General features: G+C 43.6%; 1 protein-coding gene across 2 annotated transcripts in view; it reads left to right on the top strand.

The window, feature by feature from the left end:
* The window catches only part of MAP3K3 (mitogen-activated protein kinase kinase kinase 3), a 40080-nt gene that overhangs the window by 2389 nt on the left and 21831 nt on the right, over nt 1-15860 (top strand). For both annotated transcript variants that reach the window (XM_048926971.1, XM_048926970.1), the window contains exons 2-7: nt 5051-5172; nt 5525-5614; nt 8681-8721; nt 11371-11470; nt 12329-12442; nt 15177-15297. In XM_048926971.1, the coding sequence (XP_048782928.1) occupies nt 5051-5172; nt 5525-5614; nt 8681-8721; nt 11371-11470; nt 12329-12442; nt 15177-15297 (588 nt within the window). The remainder of the gene's footprint in view (nt 1-5050; nt 5173-5524; nt 5615-8680; nt 8722-11370; nt 11471-12328; nt 12443-15176; nt 15298-15860) is intronic.

Raw genomic sequence — 15860 nt, 5'->3', positions numbered from 1 at the left:
CCCCGACCTGCTGTGCCCTACAGCAAACCCTGTGTTGGTTGAAATAAACGCGTTATGCGGATGAAGGTTTTCTCTGTGAGCAGCAGTTCCCCTTTATCGATGGTCTAAAACCCGTAAGTGTAGTTTTTAAAACATGAGAAGCATTTCCTGGACAACATCTTTGCGCACAAAGCAGAGCTGTGTTTCCCAGACCTACTGGAGACGGAGCAGCACAGGGTCCTTCAGTGAGCTTCCAAAATTGCTTATTTTTTATTTGTGGTAACTTTTGCATTGTGTGATTAATGTCATGTTGCTGCAGATACTTCCTCAGAACCAAGCTGTGGAAATCCTCTCTTTTGATGGATAGAAAGAAGTATTCGTGCTTGGCAACCTTAAATCCATCACAGCATTGTCCTGAATGGAAACATTTCTTCCTTAGGCAAATCCATATTTTACATTATTTCTTGTTTTTTAACACAAAATCACTCAGTTTCCTACCAAACCAACGTAGGGATCAGTTCTGTTGTATATATTGTTAGATGGGGGAGCTGATAGCCCAGTGTGTGGTTACTAACATCACATAAGCTCCACCTGCTGCTGCGTGGCATTGTGTACTGCGTGGTGTAAGATCACAGCCTTTAGCACTTGCCTGCAGGTGAATGGAGCTCCCAGCACTGATGCAGCCCTTGCTGCACACCAGAGCGTTCTGCTGCTTCCCAGGTGCTGCCATGAAGAGTTTCACATCTCAGAGTTGTGTCAATCCACAAGTGAGCTAGTAAGTAATTCTCTGCACAGCTGAGCTACAGCCTGCATCAGGAGGCTGTGGATGCCCCATCCCTGCAGGCATTCAAGGCCAGGCTGGATGTGGCTCTGGGCAGCCTGGGCTGCTGGTTGGTGACCTGCACACAGCAGGGGGTTGGAACCAGATGAGCACTGTGGTCCTTTTCAACCCAGGCCATTCCATGATGTGATTCTATGGCATGATTCTATGATAGGATGCAGATAGCTGGTCAGATGCGTGTCCTCTCTGCCTGCTTCCTCCAGCAAATGAGAGACTTTGAAAATCAGCCACCATGAGCACAGCTGGGCTTTGGCACCAAGCACAGACAGCCTGTGAGTGCATCTTAACTGCTGCTCCTTGTTTTGCAGCGAGGTGCCGTGGTGTTTAGATGCAGTTTTTCATTCATAGACTTATTATTTGATTGACTTGATTTCGTGTCATGAGCGTTCAGTTAGAAGCTGTTTTCATAGCTGTTTTGCCTGCCCAAAGGAACCCTGACCATCTGCCAAGACAAGCTCTTCTTCATCCTCCTGGTAGTCAGCCAAACCCAAACTGTGCTGTAGTGGAAAACTTGCATCCCTGCCCCTTGCATCCCTGCCCCTTGCATCCCTGCTCCTTGCCGTGCACCTTGGGTGCTGCAGCTCAGCAATTCACCGCTCCATCGGTGTCACAGTTTGTTGTGTGGCCTCTATTGGCTGTCTTGCTCAAAGATTATGCTTAATACCAAACAAGAGGAAGGAATGAGAGTAAACTGGAGATGCTCCAGCGAGGTAAAAGGGGAAGCGTTCAGATGTAAGGTTGGAAACAATTTTATATTAAAAAAAAAAAAGCAAACTGTGCTGAGAAGAAAAGGCTGCAGGGAGACCTGATTGCAGCCTTCCAGTGCTTGAAGGGAGAGTATAAACAGGAGGGGAATGGCTGTGTGTGAGGGTGGATGGTGATGGGACAAGGGGGAATGGTTTTAAACTGAGGCTGGGGAGGTTGAGGTTGGATATGAGGAGGAAGTTTTTCACCCAGAGGGTGCTGAGGCACTGGAACAGGTTGCCCAAGGAGGCTGTGGATGCCCCATCCCTGCAGGCATTCAAAGCCAGGCTGGATGTGGCTCTGGGCAGCCTGGGCTGCTGGTTGGTGACCTGCACACAGCAGGGTAATGGAATCAGATGAGCACTGTGTTCCTTTTCAACCCAGGCCATTCTGTGATTCTTTCACAATCTTTTTCTTCATGTTTTTCTCCCACAAGGGGTTACTGAGTGCTGAGATGGATCCTAGCAATTATTTCCTTTGGCTGCAGTGCTCTTCAAAAGCAATCTCTTGCCTTGGTTGTGTTACTTACACCCCTGGTATAAGAGACAGTGTAGTTATTGTCCCATCTGGCTTGTCTTGGAAAGCAGAGATTTGGGGGGTAGGGAGGGGTTGGTTTTGTTTTTCCAAGGAACTTCATTGTGCTCTACTTTCCTTTTTTTAAGGGTTTTATTCTCATTTAACACCTCCTGCGGGTGGGATGGGAGTTCTTTCCATCCCCATCTCCAGCCAGCCTGCCTGATGCTGCTGTTTTGATGGCGGTGCTCAGTTGTGCTCACGTCAGCATATCTTTGAATTTCCATAACTTGATCGGTTTTATCTCTTAATAAATGACAGAATGCCTTGTTGAAATCCATAGTAGTCCATAATAGCCTTTTTCTCAGTGATGCTGAGAGCAAATGTGAATGCAAGATCCCAGAATGTGGACTCCAAACCTGCCCCCAAGTGAGCTTCAGCTCTGAGAAGCACAGTGTTGCATTTATTAATTCCTGATACGATCAGAATCTTTGAAACAATGAGTTTGTTTGTTCGTGGTCCCTCGAAGCCCCAGAGCTGAGTAACCCTGGTGTTGAGCTGCTCTGTGTGGAGAGGTTCCAGTGGATGAGCTCACACGCATTGCTTGGATACTGAATGCCTCCAGTTGTTCACCTGGTGTCCCTTCAGTGTGTCAAAGCACTACCAAGCTGTAATGCTATCAAGAAGGCCGGGTTTAAATTAACTAGAAGAGTTTTAATGGCAGTGCAGTCCTGTTTTTTTAATGGTTAAACAATAGCTCTTGCTTTTGGGGGAGGAATAAAGCTGCCTTTCAGGAAAAGCAAAGCAGAGGAGGGTTTGCACTGCCTGGCAGCACGAGGTGAAGGCGCAGTGCAAGTACTGCTGCTCCCTGCAGAGCACTGAGAGGCCTTCTGGGCAGGAGCTGGAGAGAAAATCAGCGTGGTTCTGTTCAGGCTGGAATGGGTTTAGATGTTACCCCCATACACACAGGCCTGTTTTCTTCTTTCTTGCTTTTAAATGTTGGTAGCATTCATTCCTGCGTGCTTTAGAAGCTGCGTACATCCCACATCTGGCACCTTTAAGCGTTGCAAAGATCTAATTTGCTGTTCAGACATTGTTTAATTCTGAATCCAGTCTTCTGCATAAAACATAAGCTGTCTTTATGGAGAGACACCCATGAACAAATGCATGAGCTGAAACTGAAGGAACAATTACTGCCGATGAGTCTCCTTACAGAGGAATGCAGGTGCAGGCCGGTCTGCCACTGCTTTTTCCAGCACCTTTCCCCATCCCAGTCAGAGTCCTGAATTGTGAATAAATCTGTAGCCTAAAAATGCTCATTTCAGTTCAGACCAGTCAAACTGATGTGTGTAAGGACCTCAGAGAGAAAGGAGGAATCTAACGTCTCAAAAATGCCTGCTGTACAAGCAGAGTGACTGGTCCTGTCCCATTACAACCAGACTTTGCGTGCCAAATTTGATTTATTTCCCTTCTATGCAGCATCAAGTAATACAGGATTTTGTTATGCTTGCAGAAGCAGAGGATTGTTTTCAGTAGCTGTTAGAGTCATAGAATCATCAAGGTTGAAAAGACTGCTAAGATCACCAAGACCAACCATGGCCCCTCACCACCACACCACCAACCTCATCCCTCAGTGCCACCTCTACCCTGGCACGCCAAGTGACAAAAAGTGCAATCCCACACACTTCCCATTTGGAAGCTCAACCCGAATGGTGCCACCTCCATTCTCATCTATGCCAAGCGGTATTTTTTAGTCATGTAAAACAGATCTGGATTGAATTGCGTCACTGAACCCCATTTTTTGTGCCAGAGGTTCAATCCGAGCATCAGAGTCATTTTGCAGCTATTAGCAAGTCTTCCTTTCCCTGGCCTTGCTGTGCTTTCTGAACAGGCAGTGGCTAATTAAACAAGGTCATCTGTCCAACCTCAGGTGGCAGAGCTGGTGGCACCTCCTGGTTGTGCAGGGTGAATGGTGTCATCCCATGTTGTGCAAGCTTTTATTCTAAAAGCCAAGTCACCCATGTAACAAGCCAGCCTGAAGCAAGAGTGAGGGATGTTTCATGAGCTCAAAGTCACCCCATGCAGCTCTACCCAGGAGACTCAAAGACCTCCCACTGCCAGCACCTTCAGTTAGAAGACCTCTATGTTGGCATCCACCACAGCTCCTGTGCATTTTGCAATGGAAGAACTCTTTACATTGGTTACGTCAGGAATCTTTAGCATCCAAAGTTGATTTTCAGGCTGTAGTACACCCTGAAATATCTCTGTGCACGTTTTTTATTTTCTTGCATTTGCAGGGGCCTTGAATTGAGCTTGCTGCATCACGCTCTGGCAGCAGACAGCGTTCTTGATGTGCAGTTTGAATCTGTTCAGTAGATCTTGGAGTTTCATAAGAAACTTTGAACTTTGGCCCATCAGCTTCTTCTGGGGAAGGACAGAACCATTTTGAGGATATCAATGCAGAGTTGAACTGAGATATTCTGTTTGTCCAAATTTTCATTTTCTTTCTACTGGCTGTAGTCAGTCACAATGGCAAGCAGGAGTTTGAAGGTAATGGGATGCACAGTTGGAGGGAAGAGATTCTTACTGGGTTTTCCTTGGCAGAAGCACATCAGACTGCTCTTCCTAAATGACCTGTGATGATGTAGCAAAGCTGTCCACGTGGGACTGTTTGTTCTGAAGGCATCTTAACAGAACCAGGGCCCTTGGGATGTTTGATTCTGTGATTTGATCTGATCCTCACCACGTCAGATCCTCTCGTGACATTGGACAAGCGACTTAAAATCGGTCTATTTACTACTTCAGGATCTTTGGTTGTTTGTTTTTTTGTAGGACTAAATGAAATCACAGTGTGTTTGCAGAGATCTCTAATAAAAGAGTTGTCTTTCTGTGAGCCAGCAGAAAACAGGCACAGAAGTGTTACAGTTGATGCTCACACAAGCTGCTCACTATTAAAATTCCTGTGCCCCACAGACGAACAAGAGGCCTTGAACTCCATCATGAAGGACCTGGTAGCACTCCAGATGAGTCGACGTCACAGACTGACTGGATTTGATACCATGAAGAATAAAGACACCTCTCACTCCAACAAACAGGTAATAGGATGTTTGATGGGCGCTTGGAATCGGTACCTGGAGGCAGAAGGGGCAGAGCAGGCTGACAGTGGGCCTGCTGACTGCATGCTGCCGTGTGCTTTTAGCATTACAAGTGAACAATCCCTACTCTTGCTCAGGTGTTGCCAGCATGGTAGCTTTGTTCATTTATTTACCTCTGTGGCCTAAGGAAGGTGCAGTTTGGGTGTTTTGCAATGTCTCAGCCTTCCATCTTCCTCCCACGTGCGTTTCTGATGGGTTTTGGTCTGTGTAGATTAGCTAAGAAGTTTAACAAGTGGTTTTCTGGTCTGTGCTGCTTTTTTATTGAAGAGACTTTTTCTTCTTATTCTTAAAGAAAAAGCACAATGCCAGCAGTCCACCCCTCTTGGGCAGCCCTGCAATAACAAACCAGTGTGCCTCTGCAGTGGAAGAAAAAAAAATTCCGGTAAGAAAGTTTGCTTCTTATTCAATATTAGTGATTATAAATTAGGAACGTGTTCTAAAATTGTGTGTGGCAACCTTTACAGGATTCACTTCAGTAGATGTGAGGGCCAGGAGAGCTTTTCTTTACTGACTGTCGTGATACAGTAGTAGCATGTGGTTCTCCCTGGAGTGAAAATAATACTTAAACTCAGGGGGAAGCAGAGAACTGAGAGGCAGCAACGATGAAAAGGAAACAAGTATTTCAACTTGTGATTCAACAGAGGGTCACTGCAGGTTAAAGCTGCATAAAGCAATCTGTTGGATAATGAACTAATGTCTCATCTTCACATGAGTCAGACTGCATACGAATACAGAATGAGGAGCCTGATAAAAGTGAGTCAGACTGAAGTTGATTCAAGAACAGCGAAGGGGATTCTCTGAGAGGCCTGGCTTTAGTTAAGGTGCAATAAATCTTGCCTCTGTGAAAAAGGAAGCAGCTCTTTACAGGTGTCTGAATAGAGACAGCATCCTCCTCAACGCTGAGGATTGGCTGGAGTTACCCAGACATGTGTCACGTGAAGAGAGAAATGAAAGTAGCCCTTATGTGAGTATGGGGATGCAAAATCTATTTTCCAAATGAAATACTTGTCCCAAGGTAATAAGTGGCACCATCAATACTTCAAAGCTTATTTGGATTTATTTTACATTTCTCTACAAAAAAATAGTCTGTTGTAAACTATTTCATTTTCTTTCTGGTAGAAAGACAAGGCAGACCAGTCCAGCTCTGGCACTATATGCTGCTTATTGTTTGAATGAAATACTTCAATTTCAAATCAACAGCTTGAGTCAGGAATTGTTTGTCCTGTAGTGTCTTAAAGAATTAAGTTAGCTGCAGTTGGATTCAGGTTAACACAAGAAGCTGACTGTGTCAGTAGACTTACTGTTTCCAGTTACGTACTTATTACAGGCTTAAACTTGCTGGAGCAGGCTGTAAAGTACGTGTCTGTCTCTTCCTTGTGCTTTGTCTGCTCGTAATCTTTTGGTTCAGCTGAGATCTGGGATTTCCTCGAGTGTGCTGGACAAATCCACAGACACAGCAGTACGGAGCCCTTTCCAAGTCATGTTGAAATGTCAATTCAGGGAAGTCTTAAATCAAAATCTGTAATCGGTCTTTATGATGGCACACCACAGAACTGGAATACTAAAACCCCAAACTTGGATTTGTTTTCTTGCTCATCTCTTAGGATAGGTTATGGGAGTCGCTTCAAAGAGCAGTTTGTATGGGGGATAGGTTCCCCATGCTTCCAAAGGAAGCACACAGTGCTGGACATTTAACTATTCCAGGTTCTCTCTGAAATGTAAACACTAAGATCACTTCAAATTCCTCTCCTTAGGTCTTAGGAAAGTGAACACGAATGGCCGGTGTGTGATGCTTCTGGAAAGCATGATCAGGAGATAGATGCCAAATTTTGTCAGTCCCCAAGTCCCCTTTTTTCCCCTTTATTATAGATGACAGCTTTGAAAGGATGCAGTGAGGTGAGGAAGATATTTTAGTTTGTTCAGATAGCAGCAAGTTGAGGAACGGTTTCTGTAGAGCCCTGAAGAGCTTTTAGTGCTGCCTAATCTTGACTAGCAAGGATTTTGTCACTTAGCTGTTTCATAACCTAAAACTCCTCTTGAGGTCAGAAATTTAATCTATAAAATGACTGTCATTTAATTTCATCCAAACAGATCCGTTTAGTTCACTTAGACCAGACTACTTCAAATAGTAGAGAGGAAGATAATTGAGAGCCTTCCTTCCCAGCTAATCCTATTACAGGGGGATCATTCCTCCCTCCAGAAAAGAATGTTTCATCAGTAGTTGACTGGTGGGCATCATTTGCAGCTTTTCATTCCTACGCTGCTGCTTTTTTCCTTTACTGTTCAATTAAAACGACCTGTCTAAAATTTGCTTCATTTTGCTGTCTTTCTTCCCACATCTGAAAAAATGTCCTTGGTAGAGTTGATGTGCAAATCAGGCACCTGCAGGTTCTTGTTGCTCTGAGTGGGGAGCTCGTTTGTCACCATCAGTTACGTACCTGTGGTGCTGCAGGAGTGCTGTGTGCTGGCACTAATTGCATAGGTCCCTTTGAACTGCATTCTTGACCACTAGGCCTGCCAGATATTTCCTCTCACTGAAGAGCATTTCCTGGCCACGTTTGTTTTGAAGTTCCTAGATGTGTGATTGCCTATTGTCTGAGGCTTTCACAGATGGCTTCATCCACCCCGATCACACAAATCGTGCAGCAGAAATTATGGAGTCTTACCAGAGCAGATTTTTCCCTTTTATTTTGATCTGTGAGGCCTAAATTGGGATCTGAACGTTGAGCTCCAGAGTTGAAAGTTCAGCAGGTTGACCCTTCCGTGTCATGCAGCATCTTCTGAGTTTGCAGGGAAATGCCCAGGTCGTGCAGTTGTTGTTTTTAACCATCTGCCAGAGAGGAGTGACTTTGCACTCTCAAAGTGATTCTCAGAGGTCTGCTTATTTGTAACATCGCTGAGCCAGGAGCTGAGTTTTAGCAAAAGCAGAGACTCACTGCAGTGTGAAGAATGTCATCTATTCCCTGCATGTGTCTCCTTTCTGCCATGACAAAAAACAACCCACATCTTGAGACTGCTCAAAGAAAATGAGCTTCAGTTCAGCTGAATGTGCAGCTGGATGGTATTGCAGGCTTTTGTCACACAGTGTTTAAGAGAGATTCATTTTCCTTATCACTAAAATACATCTGTGTCTTCCATACGACAATGATAAAAATTACAATTTAGTTTTTACCCCTTTCCTTCTCTTTCTCCCTTAGCAATTTCTCCATTCCTCATGGTGCTGTGTTCACATCTCATCCTCTTAAGTGTCCACCATCTACTTCAGCTTCCATGCAGAAAGTGGCCACGTTTGCTGTGTTCTGGTTCACTTTCTGAGGAGTCCCTGCCTGCTGCTATCACCTGCTTTGTGTTTGGGCCTTAAAACCATCATGTGGGCCATTCATTTGCTTTATTTTCTGTTGGTCAGAGTTTCATTGTGAACTAACCTCTCGTTCTTTCTTTTATACAGAATGATGTAAGGATAAAGTTTGAATATAATGGGGAAAGACGGTAAGTCTGTCTTCACTTCTTTCCTTGTTTCCTTGTTATTTCCTTTGATATTTGGTTTTCAGATACTTTCTATTGTCCAAAAAAAAGAAAAAAATCAGCTAAATTAGCACCTTCTGTGTTTACAATATTGTTTCTAGGGGGTAAAATTCAGCTCTCTGTGGTTGTTCATGAGGTTTTCATAGTGAAGTACGAAGGGATGTTCCTGATTTAGTGCATCATGTGAAACCTTGGCTGCTAGAAAACGTTTGGAAATGAAACAAAGCAATCAACAGTGTTAATAAGCACTTAAAGCTTTCCCCTCTTGTTCATAGTTTGTTGTTCATGGTCAGCCTTCAGTGTGAAGCATTCTCCTTGATGAGTGCAGTTTGGAGCACGATGCCAGAGCTTGTTAAAGCTCACTGCATTGGAGCAAGCGATGGGGTGCAAATATTATATCAGTGGGAAGATTTAATGATCACCTGGAAATTTCAGAGGTTGGCCTCAAAAAGCCACTGACTTTTTCTCTATTGGAGGAGAGCTTTATCAAACGTGGGTATTTTTCTTAAAACAGGAGAGCAGAGGTGTTTCTCTGTGGGTAAAGCAGACAATAAAGAACGATTCGTAAACTTCTCCTTAAATAATGGAGCATAATGAATTCTGTGGCTTACAGAAAAGAAGACAAAAATTGGTGCTCAAGAGGAGCATTTTAAAAGTGCCTCTGCCAGCCCATTGCTCAGCACTGCAGTGATGGAGGCACTGTGTGGCTGCACGGCTCCCCATGCTGCTGTGTTGTGACAGGGCAACTCGGAAACTCGTCACCACTGTCCTGTCATCTTCTGACATCTTCTGTGTCTTCTGCCAGGGCGCGTTTAAGATGGCTTAGAGCTCAGGGGAGAAGAAAGCTTTTTCTTCGAGTGATGTTAAAATGAAAAGGTTGATTGTGCATTAGTCTAATTATGCAGCTACGCTTCCCCGAATTCCCCATTCCCAAAGTGGTATGCAGTTACAGACAGCAAGCTTGCACCGAGAATGTAAGTGTGTGTGCTTGGTTTCAGAGGAGCTGCCAGATCTGACCACAAATATTTAAGGTGGTCAGGCAGGAATGGGCTCCTTAAACCCTGCAGTCCAGGATTTTGTGTTAGAAGAGCGCACAGAGTTTTTTAAACTAATAGAATTTGTGGCACCTGAGAACAGCTCTGCTTTTTAATGCCTTGAGTGTAGAATGGAAGCCTTTATAAGGGACTTCAGTCCAGCTGAGAGCTAAATTACGGTGCCAGAGTACTGTAATTTCATGGATGGGTTTCTTACTAATATGTAGAAAATGTTATTGTGGGCTGCTTTTTTAGCAGGGACAATTATTGCTAGATTGCTGGATGTTGTAGGTCTGGTGGCAAGATGAACCCTTCCTGGGCAGGGAAAATCAACTAACACTACAGCTATTTAGAACAAAAGCTGCATGCAGCGCAAGGATACTGAGTGCTGACAAAGCGTGCTGGGCGAATGGAATGCTTAATTTTGGCAATTAAGCATTTTGGAAGGAGATGGCGAGGCAGAAGAGCTCCAAGGCAGAAGAGCTGACGACCATCTGGATGTGGTGCATGGACTGATTAATAATAAGGTCCTGAGCATTGGACATCACTGGCTTGCTGAAATGAAGTCTAATGGGTCATAAGCTGGAGTTACCATTGACTCCTCCAGTTCTTGACCCAGCATATTTTATTTACTGGGTATTCTTCTAGGAGAGAGAAAATAATCTTTTTCTATGACTGTCAAGGTAGCAACTTTCAGAGCACTTGGCAACTTCCTACAGCAGGACGTTCCAGCAAAATAAGCAGTTTTAGAAGCTTTCCTGGTACTTCATTTTACTACTTAGCCTAAAGCATTATAGTTTTTATTCCTATGTAGGCAAAACAGTAATAAATACCTAGCAAAGAAAGCTCTGCTGCTGTTTTCTGGAAAGCATGCCTGTGCCATGGTCTTCATCAGGGTTTCCTAGGGCAGCTGTGGCTGTTGCCATTGTGGGTTCCTTGAGGCCATTGTAGATTAGGACACGGAGCCATTCAGCTGGCTAGGAAATGGCTGAGTGTTAGGACTGGGATGTGAGTGGGCTGTGAGGTCTGGGCTGAGAGCAAGCAATCAGAGAATCAGGGAATGAGGGCATTCAGAGGCCTTTGCGTCCTCCTCCCCAATGCCTGCTGTCAGGAGCTCAGCACTGACTTGCTGTGGGAAAGTTTGTTGAAACCTTTCAGTTGGAACACGTTTTGGAAAATACAAGGAAGTGTTTTTAGTTCAGGTATCAGAGTATTTAAATCAAAACATTCTTTTGTTTTTTTGGGCCTTCTGCTGCTTTTATTGCAACTCTCACTACATTTATTTGCTTGTGTTTACTGCTTGAGGCGGTGTGCTTTAAGCCAACATACATAGCACGTTTGTATCCTCTTCCATGGAAGAAATGGATTCAGTAAAGGATATTTTTCTCTCCAGGAACAAAGGCATTCTATTACAAAGTTGAATAAATCTGAGATTGAATTTTGTGTTCTGACAAACCAACTGCAAATGCACCTCAGATCGAGAATCAGTGGCATTGCTTTGAATGATTCGGCCATCTGATTTGATTTCATTGTCAGATGCATGTCTGATCTGAGTGTTTCTTTTCTGCTCTTGTTTCAGAATTATCCCTTTTGTCCGTCCCGTGCGCTATGAAGATGTGCAACAGAAAGTGAAAACAGCCTTTGGGCAGCCTCTGGACCTCCACTACCTGAACAATGAGGTACAGAGCATCCTTGTCAGCGTTCAAAACACGCTGCAGGCTCTCTGGGTGATGCCTCCTCTTTCCATCCCACATTCTGTGCTCTTGAGGAAGACGTGCTGGTGCTGACAGGGCATCACATTGGTGTCAGTGTTGTACAGGCATCGTCTCCCTTCTTCCTGCTGGGGTTATTTGGGAGATGCTAATGGGGAGTTTGCATTTGTCTCTGAGGAGCTGGGTAGTTTGTGCAAATAAGAGGAAGTATTTCAGGATTTCTCACTCATTTCCCTATTTTTTTGTTGTGGTTTTGCCCTTGCATTGTTAGAGACTGCATCCCTAACGAAGGAGATGCCAAACCTTATTCACCAGAAGAAGCTCAACAAAAATAAAAGTGGTTCCTCATTTTTAACAACATCCAAATTTTGAGTTGTGAGTGGGGTAAGAACAGAGGGTATCTGAGGAAAATTTCATGGGATTTTCCTGGCAAGTTTTAAATTCCTCTTTAATTCCCCTCTTTCAAAGTCTAAATCTTCCCTACATCAGTCCCTTAGGTGAAACCTAGCTTTCAATTGATCTTAGATCTGGATTCATGCATATTCTGAGACTGCTGTCATCAGGGAGGCTGGGGCCTGACTCTGACTTGTTCTTGGATAGCTGCCTAAGGGAAATTTGCACAGGGTCAACCACAGCTCTGATGGTGTGGAAGGAAAGCCCTGAACAAAAAGACATTGGGAGAGGATTGTGATGAAAGCTCAGTCAGAATCCTAGCTTATATTGTGGTTTTATTTTCATTTTTTATAGTTTCTTTACATTCCTCTTGTGGAAATAGATTCATTTTTGCTGTCCTTTCTAATGTTTTTTTGTTTGTTTGTTTTGCAGCTTTCTATTCCTTTGAAAAACCAAGATGACCTGGATAAAGCAGTAGATCTCTTAGACCGAAGCTCTAATGTGAAAAGCCTTAGAATATTACTGCTTTCTCAGGACAGAAACCATGTAGGTAACAACTTCTATGACTGCAACAAAATGAAGGGCTTTACCCTCAAGTCTCTGAAAAGCAGTAGTCTTAGCCAACAGGAATTAGTAAGACTGCTTTGCTTCCCAGATATACACATGAATATATTTCTTCTCTTTGTTTTGTCTTACCTCTAGGGTTTGTTCTGTGAGTTTTTTGGGGTTGGTTTTTTTTTTTGCTACTTACAGAGGTGTTTAGGGACTGAAACACTAAAAGGAGATTTTCAAGCTGTAATTATGAAGGACGTTTTATGCAGAGAACCCAATGACTCTATGCAGAAAACTCATAATGAGTCTGGATCATAGAGAGGAGTTTTTTTTTTTCAGTTTTGATTGATGACACAGTGTCAAAACTGCACATAATTAGCTTGTCTTTAAGAAAGCACAAGTTGTTCTTGATGACAAGCCATCAGCACTTCTATTCTGGATGGGAAGTCTCCTGATGACTTTTTTAGCTCTGTAGCTTACTGCTTTGGATCCAGTCTTACTGTTAGAAACTGAGCTGCTTTTAAGCTCATGATGGCACATAAGCACCTAAGATGGATTTAGCTGTGTCTTGATTCACTGTCCTGGCTCACAAGGGGCTGTGGCAGTGAGTTTCAATGTGGTTTGCACTTTTCAGCAGAAAAGACCATAACATGAGAAGTAGAGGAGTGAAAGTGTTTAGGTTTATTTGTTTTCTTCTTTTTGGAGTTAATGTCACACAGCATAATGCCAAAGGCTCTGATAACTGAGGTATTTTATTTGCAAATTATTAAATCCTTCTGCACAGTGTGACACAAAACGCCACTCTGCCTTGAAAGCTCTGCTGATGGTGGCTTGTTGATCTGGAATGTACAGCTCTGTTCAGGATTGCAGGCTGTCAGCTCAGGCTCTTGGAATAATCACCCCTGTAATTCTTAGAGCTGTCAGAAGAATGATTTGTTTTCATTTTCAACTTTTGAAATTGATAATCCGTGTTAACAGACAAATAAATGTCTCCAGGTGTATTAACAGCAGTTTCCCAAGTGTCTGGGTGCCAGAATCTGGAAGGGCTTGGGGGGGTGATGCAGTTCTTTGTCCTGTGCCCCTTCCCTGAGCATTTGTAACTGGCTGCTCCAAGGACAGTGCTTGGCAAGAAGACCTTTGGTGTGACCTGATGCAGTCAGACTGCTTTGTGTTGTCAGGAAACGCTCTGCAAAAGGTGGCCTCTCCTTTTGGTATTACACAGCACAACAGTTCTTTTACAACCCTCTAAATTTCAGTATCTTAAGGCTGCTAACCAGATTTTACATGATACTGTCTAAACTTTACGTAAGCCACCAAAACTTTCCTACAATAAATGCTCAGCAAGTCTCATCCCTATAGCAGCCAGTAGCCTGTGCTGTGCTCATGTCCTTTCATTAGCTGTTTTTTCCCCTTTGGCTCACAGCAGAAACAAACAGTGAAGTCTTCACTAAGTGCCACTGTTTCCCCCTCTCCTCCGACTTCCTTTTCGTCTCTTAGTTGTCTGACAGGAGAGTCCTCCATGTGATAAAGCAAAAGCCCACAAGTCTGAAGGAGGATTCTTGGCTGCATGATCTCATCCCACTGAGAGAGCGGGAAGCATTATTTTTCCTGAAGTACAGGATGCAGATTTTGTTTTGGTTGTGCTTTTTCTTTTTCTGGGGATGGAAAGGTAATGCCCTGACTTTGGCACTAATACGTGTATAAACCATCTTAACTTTACAGCAGTAGCTGTGTGATTTGTACTGAGAGCCTGTGTTTGTGAACACTGTTTATATTAATTGCCTTGTGCCTCTTGCTGTGGCTCACGTGTGCTCTTCCTTTTCTCAAGAAACTCAATCCTTTGTCCTTTCTCTCTGTTTGGAAACTAATGGGAAGAACTGGCTGAGTTGAACACCCAGAGCACTAAAGCCAGACTGTCCACATAAGCAGTGTGACCTGTGCACCTTATTCAGCTCCTATCTACTCCTGTACAATGTACTCATGACAAGAGTTTTTGCAATTTCAATCTGACTCCCTCCTCACTGAGTGCAAAAGGTTTTGCTTTTTGATTGAGCAGCAGTTCAGTGCTTTTTTGATGCGTGGTCTCACATCTCATTTGCCAGTCCTGTTCAAATGACGTGTCTCCTTTCACTGCTCCGTTTTGAATGAAATGAAGGCACCACAGAGAAAGGATCTTTAATTACATTATGTCTGTGTAGGTTCAGGAAAGGACAAAGAAAGCATTCACCTTGGTATCTTCAAACTCTTAAATTCTAGTATTTTTGCTTAGGCTCTCTGAGTAGTCACTGCACTTTTAACAATTGTAGGGTACCACATTGGTGGGTAACTGCTTCTGAAAGTGCAGGATTCCCAATTTATCTATGCTGGCTGAAGTGGCTGGTAGAAACTGTAGGTTCGTCCATGATCTGAGCCCCTTCCCCATTGCTTTCACAGGTAGCTGCTAATGGGAGACAGCACTGAGACTTGTAAACCCTGTGTTTGTTTTCAGGCTGGAGGATAGTATGCTCTAGTTGTTTGACTCCTGTTTCACAATACAATTGCAAAGCTTCCTCTTTTGCTGCCTTTCTTGTTTGTGTCCTGTGAAGTAATATGAAGTAATAAGCCATCAGGCTCTAGGACTGATTTTCAGCTGCTTTCTTGATACTAAACATAATGATGTTTTTAATCTGTGGCCAGACTGTTTCAGCTTCACAGTATCATTTTATTTTGTTCTCATTTTACCCAACAGACCAGTTCTTCTCCCCATTCTGGACTGCCCAAACAAGTCAGGATTAAAACCTCCCAATCTGTGGGGGATGTGAACACACCTTACCAGCAGGCAGAGCCCCGAAGCAGGCACCTTTCTGTCAGTGAGTATTTCTGTCACTTTTGGGGGGGTGAAAATGTTCTTTTGGACAGTAGTATTTACTGTGTAGAGTTGATGAAAACCATGAGAAAATGAAAGGTCGTTCTAGGACAAGGCAGTTCATGTTCAAAAGCTCCTAATACATTTGTAATAGAAAGTTTCAGAGTTCCTTGCTAAGCTGTTGAACAGCTGAGGAGCTGTTAAAGGGGATGTGCTAAAGCCAGATTCATTGAGGTTAGGAATTTGGAAAGCTTACGTGAGCCCGTGAAGCTTTTGTATTTAGATTGGCAATTTCACTTCATGAAATCTACATTTGATTTTTCTTTTCTTTTCTTTTTTTTTTTTTGAACCTGTTCTTGTTCCTGGAATGAAGTATTTTACTGGGAGCACAGGAATTGCCACTGCTACCCACTGCCGACTTCCCTTACCTTCCACTTGTAATTACCACATCTGCAGCACACAGGGCAAATAGGACAGGTGACTGAGACAGCTGCACAGAAGAGAAGGAAAAGAGTCAGTAGTATGTAATTCTGTCTCATTTCCTTTGTGCTTATTAGCTTAGTGAGT

Source organism: Lagopus muta, chromosome 25 (assembly GCF_023343835.1).
Source record: "Lagopus muta isolate bLagMut1 chromosome 25, bLagMut1 primary, whole genome shotgun sequence".
NCBI lineage: Eukaryota > Metazoa > Chordata > Aves > Galliformes > Phasianidae > Lagopus > Lagopus muta.
This window is presented reverse-complemented; position numbering and strand designations above follow the sequence as displayed.